Here is a 9685-nt window from a genome sequence, read left to right on the forward strand (position 1 = left end):
TAATTTTTTATTGTCATATAAAAATTTAAAATTTAGAATTTAAAATATAAAATTTAAAATTAAAAAAAGTTGATATTAATTGAACAAATTAACTCTCTAATTAAATTGATATTATATTATTGATAATGATGTAACGACGGTGTATATATAAAATCGGTTTAGTTAGGTAAATAATGACTTTTGTGTTATAAACAATGTGAACAATGGACTTTAAAATTGACTTAATAAAATAAAAATACACTACACCTATACGAAAATCATAAATAAAAAGGAGAAGTTATTGTATACATAACTACATTGTTCACTAAACTCATTATGTACCTATACTCTTCCATATAAAAAAATGTGTGCTGTATATTATATTGTATAAATATAATGACTGAAAATGAAAGAAATAGTCAAATTACAGGGTACGTATATATACTTATAAATGACCCTTATTTAAAAGTTTAAATTTAAGTCGTCCATCCTGTGTATGGTCAAATACTTAAGTAGTTAAGTTAAACACAGATTAATGATATAATAAAGTCCATAAGATTAATTCCAATATAATTAGATGGCTATAAATAGATGGTTCTTGATTGATGAGTGGCATACCAAATTACCAATAACATTCTGCAGTTAAAGTAAAAAGCCATCACATATACACTTAGCTTGTTGTCGCACAATAATAATCAATGGGGTCTTTCATTAGAGTGTTGGTTTGTGTGCATATGTTTATGTTGTTCCACTTTTTTGCATGTTTGTCTTCTCATCATTCATGCCATTCAAAGGAGAGTTCTGCATTGCTTCACTTCATCAACACTGAACTCAGTTTTGACACCGACTTTTCTTATGAGGATGACTGCCCCCAGCTTTTTCCAAAGACGAGTACGTGGAGAAATGGGACAGATTGCTGTTCATGGATGGGTGTCACGTGCCATTCTGTGTCTGGTCACGTGATTGGCCTTGATCTTAGTTGTAGTATACTTAAAGGTAAAATCCATCCTAACAGCACTCTTTTCCAGCTTACTCATCTCCAAACACTCAACCTTGCTTTAAATAATATCTCTGGACCTGAATTGCCATCTCAATTTGGTAGATTTGTGAGTCTCACACACCTCAACTTATCTGATTGTGATTTCAAAGGTGAAATTCCTTCTCAAATCTCACACCTTTCCAAATTACAATCACTTGATCTCTCTTGGAATGATGGTTTGATATGGAAAGAAATCACTTGGAAGAGAATGTTGCAAAATGCAACTGGTTTAAGAGAGATTATATTGGATGGTGCTAACATGTCTTCCATCACTACAACTTTCTCCAATTGGTCTTTCTCTTTGGTTACTCTTAGTCTTGTTCATACTGGAATAAGGGGACATTTGACAAGTCACATTCTTTGTTTACCCAATCTTTATGAGCTTTATCTGTCTGAAAATCAAAACATTCAAGTCCATGTTCCAAAGTTAAATTGCAGTACTTCTCTTAATTTTTTGGATCTTTCATGGTGTCAAATCCCAAGATCACAAATTCCTCCTTCCTTTTCTAACCTCACACATCTCACTTACTTGGACCTTTCATACAATACATTTACTAGCCCAATCCCATCATTCTTCTCAAACCTTCAACATCTCACTCACTTGGACCTTTCATTCAATGAATTCAGTGGCTCAATCCCATCATTTCTCTCAAACCTTCAACATCTCACTCACTTGGACCTTTCATACAATAGATTTAATGGTCAGTTTCCAAAAGTAATTGGTCAATTGACCAAATTACAAACACTCATTCTTGCAGGTAACAATTTAGGAGGAAAGTTATTGCTATCTTCATTAGCTAACTTAACTCAAATTTCTCAATTGGATTGTTCTCATAATAAGTTTCAGGGGCCTCTACTGTAAAATCCCTACAATACCCCTTGTTCCTCTTTTTTTTCAAACCAAACCCTAACCCTCTTCTAACACACTCACTCACCTCTCACTACCACACACACTCTCACTCCCGTCACACTTTAGAAACTGTAAATTTCTTTAAAATATTTGTAACTTTCTTATTTAATTTATATTTGAGTCTGATAGGCTTGCTAGGGAACTGTTTTCCTGAGCGCCGGTCATGGTTTATTTTGGGCCGTGACAAAGTGGTATCAGAGCTTAGGTTTAATCTGTGTAATATGGAGCAAGTGTCCTATGATAGGATCACAATTGTATAAATAGAAGCGCGCCTATTTGTACAAATTGTGGCACTATCAAAGGCCTATAGGAATATCTTCTTTGTCCTCTATGTCATTGTTGTCTTCTGATTATTGAGAGCATGCGTCCTCTACCGCTTCTTACTACTCTTGTCCTTTTGTATCTAATCTTGACATATCCTTTGGTAGATTTTCTCGAATGTGTTTTTGCAAGGGGTTTCAGTTTTGGTCCTGGTTCGCGATTTCTCTCCTAGCTAGTTCTAATTTTCTCCGATTTTGTGAATGTGTGCTTTAATCTTCTTCGTCTTTGGGTTGGTCTCTATGATTCCTAATGTCAATAGTTCATGAGTTACTTAAAAGATTTGATTTATGTTTGTTGTGAATTACAATCTGATTTCCTTATAAAATTGTATTTGGATTTGTGGATTGCATGAATTTGCTGAGTTTCTGATCGAGATGCTTTGTTCTGGATTTGATAAGCGATATTGAGATTTTCCTTCTTATGTTGATGATTTTTGAAGCTAACATAATTTTGATTAGTTTTTTTATTCTTTTTTCAAATTAATAATTTTGAAAACAGCTATTTAGTTGCTTAAGAAGGACTATGTGATGCAACATATGAATAGAGTGTTATTGTTGTTTGTTCGATTGTTGATTTTCTTTGCTTCTTAAGTGTAGTGAATTATTTGGGTGATAAGTTAGCTGGATCGAAATTCTTTTTCAATCTAGAAGTTTAGTTTTGTTTTTCTAATTGATGATCTGTTTCCATTATGGTTTTTTGTTGCTGAATATGACTTTTGTCACGGAACCATTTCCTGCTTGATAAGTTGAGAGAAAGATTGTGAACGCTTGCCTTTTGGTTGGTGATTATAAGATGAACTTTGCTTTTGAGTATGATCAGAAACCTGAGAATTTTCTTAACCCTTGCTTTTCTAAAAATTTTCTTATTTTCAACTATTGTTCTTATTCTCAGAGGTTTAGGGGGATTGATTTTCTTGATTTGTAGTGCCTTTGTAATATTTAGAAGTAGATCTTAGAGATTGGAAAGAATTGTTGACAATTTTTGATAAAAAGACTAGACATCTAATTTCTTAAAGCAAAATAAATTACTTATACGAATTTTTTTTTATTATATTCAATTAATTATTATAAACCATGCTTTCTTATTATGTACCCCTTAATAACTCTAGTTTTAAAATTATCTGATTTCTCAACGAAACTTGATGTTTCATGAATTACATTTGGTTGGGTTTGTGGAATAAAATAGTGTAAGTAAAATTATGTACTTACTTGACCTATATAATGATACTTTAAATTAAATTTTCACTAGGATTGAAAATATATTATTTATTTTAATGTGATAATATAGGATTTTTGTGAACTTTGTTGCTTTTAAATTTATAAGTGGGAATCAATATTCAAAACAACTTGAGATTTTATTAGGACAATCATAATATATAGAGACTATTTTGGTAAATTTTTCAACAAATTAGGATTTTTTTTTATTGAATGATTAGCAATTTGAAAGTCTTTTCTCTTGTAACGAAGTTATTGCTAATTTTATTATTAGTATTATGGAGTATTTACTTGAATATTTCCTTGCTTTACATCTTAATCATTAGCTTCTTTGTCACGATTATGGAAGCTCTGTTCTCTTGCTTTGCACTCATTTAAGTATTTAATTATTATAATTCTTAACTCTGCGAAGTTGTTAGAGTATTTCAGCATTTGGCGTTTTGATTTCTATCAGAATGTATTTTATACATAAAACCTCACCATTACTTTAAGCTTTTCCTTTTCTTTTTCTTTTGAGAAACTTCTTTTACAAGGATTTCACATCTTCCTCCAACCATTGATGATTATATGTTCCTATTTTCATTTTATTTATTCTTATGCATATTAAAATTTTAAGAGCCATTAATATCGGTTGAAAACTGCTGCAAAGCAGATATAGGTATTTGTCTATATAAAATATGTGCATCAGTGTATGCATAATGACTGGTTTACAATTGGTAATTTATAGTTTATAGTTGTTGTTCTTCTTTTCACATAAAAAATAGTCAACTTTTTCTATAACTATAGTTATACTTGCATGTGTGTTTTCCATTTATCCAAAAAAAAAAGATAAAGTATATATATTTATGAATATGATTTTTTTTTTTTCTTTTGGTGTTTTATCTTTACAAGAAATCTAATTTCATACTAATTTTCTGAAATTCTTTTGCTATGTGCTTTGATTATGTTAAGAGCAAATTCATAATTGGAGATTTAGACCAAAAAAATAAAAAGAATAAAGTAGTTATTATAATTGATCCTAGTGTGTTAATTGCCAATACTTTAAATTTTAGTTTTATTATTATTTTTATTTTATATGTGAATTTATTTGTAACTTCATACTAAGTTTAGCTACATGATTATAGGAAATCATTTAACTTTATTTTACAATAATGACAAAAATGAGTTAAATATATAGGTGAATTTTGGCCTTGGGAATAATGAGATGATTGCTTGCAATTTTTCATGATGTTTTACGTTATTTGTCTTTTATTTATAGTCAAAAGCTATTAAATTTTATTCTAGTATACTTAATATTCAAGGTTATGGCAATAATTATTTCAAATGGCCTTTGTCAAAGAATTCTAGATAAGAGAAAATGAGGATGTTAATTTTTGTGATAATTACTGTTTTTAATTTTCATAATTGTATAATTGTCTTTCTAAAAAGTGCGGTCAAATCTTCTATTTGTTGTTTTGCTTTGTCTCTCTGTTATTGTCTTTGTCTTGTTGCTTGGGATTTGGATTTATAATTGTTGTGGGTATTTTATTTACGTTGTATGTTTGTTGCTGTTTAGCTTTCCTTACCTATAGTGCTGTTGCTTCTTGTTGTTTTCTTTAACTTCATTTGTCCTAATGTTCTTATTTTGCTCGATAAATATTATAAAATTTTTAGGCTTTGTATGTTCTTCCTCTTCTTTGATTCTAAAAGATTGTGTGTTATTTAATTGTGTTTCTAGTCATTCTCTTAAATCTTTGTGAATATTACCGTTGATTTTAGTGGCCATCTCTTGTGAACTTCGTACTTCTTTGATCCAACATAAACTTGTTTTGACTTCATACACTATCTTTTCTTTTATTGTTCTATCGAAGTTTCTTGATTCAGATTTTCTTACTAAGATGCGATTGATTCTCTTTTTGCCATGCTTCACTGTTTTTGTATATCCTTGTTTAGTTGCGATCCTACGCATCTCCCCGAATTCTTGCGAACACCATCTGTGATGTTTGCTCTTTTCTGCCTAAGTTTAGAATCCTTTTAAGCAAACTCGTGTTTGTTTCAATATCACGTGCGATTCTCAGATATAGCAAGCGATACGTTAGTTCTTTAGGACACAGCTACCGATGCGAAAGTTCAGAAAGTTGAAATTCGAACACTTGACATAAGACTGGTTGCTACCATGGATATGTACTACAGAACCAAAATTGTATTTAGAAAAGATTGACGAACGACGTGAAGAGGGTTATGTATATCTGAGTTGTCAAGGGAACGAGGGTAGGGAAATGCCAATGACATTGTTTTATCCGGATCCTATCTTGTAACTTTTGCACCTCGTTATGCTCATTTCTCATGTTCGGTAAGGTGCTAAAACCATGTAAAGTTTTGAAGATTATATGCTAGCAGGGGCGTTGCTAGCCTAACGTGTAGGCCACACGTTGGATCTGTTATTCCGTACGGACACACGAGAGGAAAGGGCTACCCTTAGAGGTGGAGCCGCCTAAGTGTGGACTATTTGATTTTATTTCTGTATGAGAACTCCCTTATTGATTCACATATTCATATAAATTATTATTTTCTAACTAAGATTATTTTTATGATAATGTTTATATGGTCTCATGTGGATTATAGATGTATTGTCTAGTCACTGGGTTGCAAAACTCATTCCGTTTTTTTAAAAATATTTTTCAGGAACAAATACTTGAATGTGTGAGCCTTCTATTCAAGAGTAATGATCTGCAATTGGTACTTCATTTTTGTTGAGTTCTTAGACGTCATATGCTCCATATGTCACAGGCAGGATCCATCCATATATATTTATTTTACCTTTTAATAAAAATATGAAATTATTCGTTTTAGAAACTGTAAATTTCTTTAAAATATTTGTAACTTTCTTATTTAATTTATATTTGAGTCTGATAGGCTTGCTAGGGAACTGTTTTCCTGAGCGCCGGTCATGGTTTATTTTGGGCCGTGACATCTACCTAACAAAATAACAGGTTTTTCAAGTTTGACTAAACTGTTATTAAATGATAACTTGTTGAGTGAGACAATTCCATCTTGGATTTTCTCTTTACCATTTTTGACCGCCTTAGATCTATCAAATAATCAGTTTACTGGACACATGAGTGCAATCTCATCCCATTCCTTGCGGGCTCTAAGCTTATGTGGGAATAAGTTACAAGGAAATGTTCCAGAATCAATGTTTAACCTTGTGAATCTCAATGTCTTGTGTTTGTCAGGCAATTGGAGTGGTCCTCTCGACTTTTCAGTTTTTTCCAAGTTTCGAAACCTTGGATCTCTTTCTCTTTCAGGTTTCAATTCATTTTTACCATGTTCTGAAACCAATGCTGGTCACCAGTTCACCTACCTGATGGAATTGAAATTGTTTCAGGTTGATTTAACTAATTTTTCCAAAATCTCATGCGAATTTCCAGTGTTGCAGACTCTCGAATTATCAGAAAATAAACTTGAAGGAAAAGTTTCTCAATGGATACATGATATGCATTCATTAGAGAATTTGAAACTTTCACATAACCAACTGTCATCAGTAGGCCAATTCCCATGGTATCAACTTGTATACCTTGATCTTAGCTTCAACTTGTTGAGTGATGACAGTATTTCCTTCATTTGTAATGCAACTTCTCTTGAGATTCTCAACTTGTCGCACAATAAGTTCAGAGGCACCATTCCACGATGCCTTGCCAATTCATCAGACCTTAAGGTTTTGGATTTGCAGATGAATAAACTTCATGGCACCCTGCCAAGGACATTTCCAAGGAATCTCATTTCATTGAATCTCAATGGAAACCAATTGGAAGGTCATTTGCCTAGATCTTTGTCCAACTGCAAAAATTTGATGGATTTGAATCTTGGCAACAATCAAATAGAGGATACATTTCCAACTTGGCTTCAAAGGTTACAGAATTTGAAGATTTTAGTTTTACAATCCAATAAGTTGTATGGACCCCTTGTCAGCTTGAAAACCAAAGATGCCTTTTCTCACCTACTTGTTTTTGATATCTCATCCAATAACTTTAGTGGCCAATTACCAAAAGCCTACATAAAAAGTTTCCAAGCCATGAAGGGTGTTTTTGGAGCAGAAGTGCAAAGCAGTTTTGCTTATTTCAAAACTTTTAGTTATAACAGCATTTCTACCATAAACATTCGAAAAGACTACGAGGATTCCTTGTATGAAACAATTAAAGGGGTTAGATTAGATTTTGAGAAAATTCCAACCATTCTTGCCATCATTGATGTCTCTGGAAACAAATTTGAAGGAGAGATTCCAGATGTTATTGGAGAGCTTCATATACTCAAAGGCCTCAACCTTTCACATAACAGACTTGTTGGTCATATTCCCCACTCTTTGGGAAATTTGACGAATCTGGAATCATTGGATCTCTCCTCAAATATGCTTACCGGGAATATTCCTACTGAATTGACAAATCTGAACTTTCTTGAAGTCTTGAATCTTTCCCAAAATCAATTGGTGGGACCAATACCCAGAGGAAAACAGTTTGATTCATTTTCAAACGATTCCTATGAGAGAAACATGGGGCTATGTGGATGGCCATTGTCAGTTGAATGCAACAACAATGTCCCTTTGCCACAAGATCCACCTTCTGAGGCTGAAGACAAATTTGGGTTTGGTTGGAAACCAGTGGCAATAGGATATGCATTTGGAATGGTGCTTGGAATTGGCTTGGGGTTTTGTGTTTTCTCAATTGGAAAGCCTCAATGGCTTGTGATCATGTTTGGAGGCAAAAGAATCAAAAGAAGGAGGCGTGGAAATCGGCGTGCAAGAACAACTTAATGGCCACAACTTCTTGTTCTTGGGGCCACTCTCAAGTTCATTGTTGCATGGGAAATATGTTTCAGATGTTGGTTATTGCTCGTGTCTTTTTATATTTTTTCTTGTTTTGGGATTGTAATTTTCTTTTTTTTTTTTAATGTCTGCAAGTCTTGTTTTATAATTTGTAAGTGTGTTGCTACATACATATGATGATGTTGCAAGTAAATTATGCTTTTATAGTAGTATATAATTGTCTCCCCTATATATTAAATTTTTCTGTTTCCATGCAAGTTCAACAACACTACACGTTAGTTTCCACCTCTCTCTCTTAATTCTACTGTTTAATTGAGTGTCCCAACTCCTAAACAAGCACACACTTGTCAATATCTTTACTAATCTCTTTATTTAATACAAACTAAGCCATCAGCTGAAAGCAGAGAAACTAATTGCTATACAAAGAGATGTTAGTGTTGATCAAGAAAAATGGAAAGTAAGAAGAACACACAATTGCAATTTCAGTTTTCTTGCTATTCAAGCTATTTTAGCAAACTGTTTCTTTCAAATCTTTCCGCATTCTTGCAGTTCCAGCATCGATTTACACACTTACCCAATAATATAACTTTCGGTATATTTTGCTTCTTTGTTACCCAAACAAACAAACAAAACGAAACCATATAAGCCTCTCACTCCAACTCTTTATTCTCATTTGACTCATTCAAATGATAAAGAAATGAAATTATTCTAAGTTCTAGCCCATCCATGACGCTATTTTCATAAGTAGTTTCCATTCATTTTCATGGACCTCGCTCTTGATGGTGCCTCTTTTGTTTTAGAAGTCTTTTATATTTCCCATCCCCATTAATTTCCACACATAACATTTTGTATTATATATTGACCTTGGTTTCAGCTTGTATATAGGTAGACAATGAAAATACTAAACAATGTGAACAATAGATATATATTGGATGTTTATTTCACTAGGTGTATGGATGGTTATTTTAATATTAAAATTTAGGTGGATAATTTGAAAGTGCAGTGTGTTTTTATTTGATTGATGGTTGTTCATGTTGTTCAACATAGTCATTGTTTACCTAGCACTAGTCATTGTTTTTAAGACATCTTTCTTCTCCTACTAATGCCATGTCAGTAGCATCGCTTACTTGGCAAAATTTTAGAATCAACCACTCAATTTTTGCCAAATCATCTATTATTTCCAAATCAGTAAAAAAAAAAAATATATACAAAAAAATAATACAATAATTACCAACAATAATAATTAAAACTCAATAGCGTCTAACCAAATTTGTAAGTCTAAGGAACCAACTACATCATAAGTCAACTTAAGTCAATTCCTTGTATTTTTAGTTTTAAAATTCGAAAAATTAAAAATAGTGAAGTTTTTTTTTTATGATAGACCTTCTATTTTAAAACTAGTTGGTTCTAATTGGCTATAT

At 32.2% G+C, this 9685-nt stretch overlaps 2 protein-coding genes across 2 annotated transcripts; both read left to right on the plus strand.

The window, feature by feature from the left end:
• On the plus strand, positions 609-1983 carry LOC107606452 (MDIS1-interacting receptor like kinase 2-like). Its single transcript, XM_016308514.2, has one exon. The coding sequence runs from the start codon at positions 678-680 to the stop codon at positions 1878-1880; it is 1203 nt and encodes a 400-aa protein (XP_016164000.1). The 5' UTR covers positions 609-677; the 3' UTR covers positions 1881-1983.
• On the plus strand, positions 6542-8476 carry LOC107609077 (receptor like protein 30-like). Its single transcript, XM_016310902.2, has 2 exons — positions 6542-6750; positions 6831-8476. The coding sequence occupies exons 1-2, from the start codon at positions 6661-6663 to the stop codon at positions 8250-8252; spliced, it is 1512 nt and encodes a 503-aa protein (XP_016166388.1). The 5' UTR covers positions 6542-6660; the 3' UTR covers positions 8253-8476.

The sequence above is a fragment of the Arachis ipaensis genome, chromosome B07, assembly GCF_000816755.2.
Source record: "Arachis ipaensis cultivar K30076 chromosome B07, Araip1.1, whole genome shotgun sequence".
Classification (NCBI taxonomy): domain Eukaryota; kingdom Viridiplantae; phylum Streptophyta; class Magnoliopsida; order Fabales; family Fabaceae; genus Arachis; species Arachis ipaensis.

Bases quoted from the DNA above. Each gene is read 5' to 3' on its own strand.
- LOC107606452 (XM_016308514.2), top strand. From the start codon at position 678: ATGGGGTCTTTCATTAGAGTGTTGGTTTGTGTGCATATGTTTATGTTG.
- LOC107609077 (XM_016310902.2), top strand. From the start codon at position 6,661: ATGTCTTGTGTTTGTCAGGCAATTGGAGTGGTCCTCTCGACTTTTCAG. The intron at 6,751-6,830 runs GTTTCAATTCAT...AAATTGTTTCAG, and splicing joins TGGATCTCTTTCTCTTTCAG to GTTGATTTAACTAATTTTTC.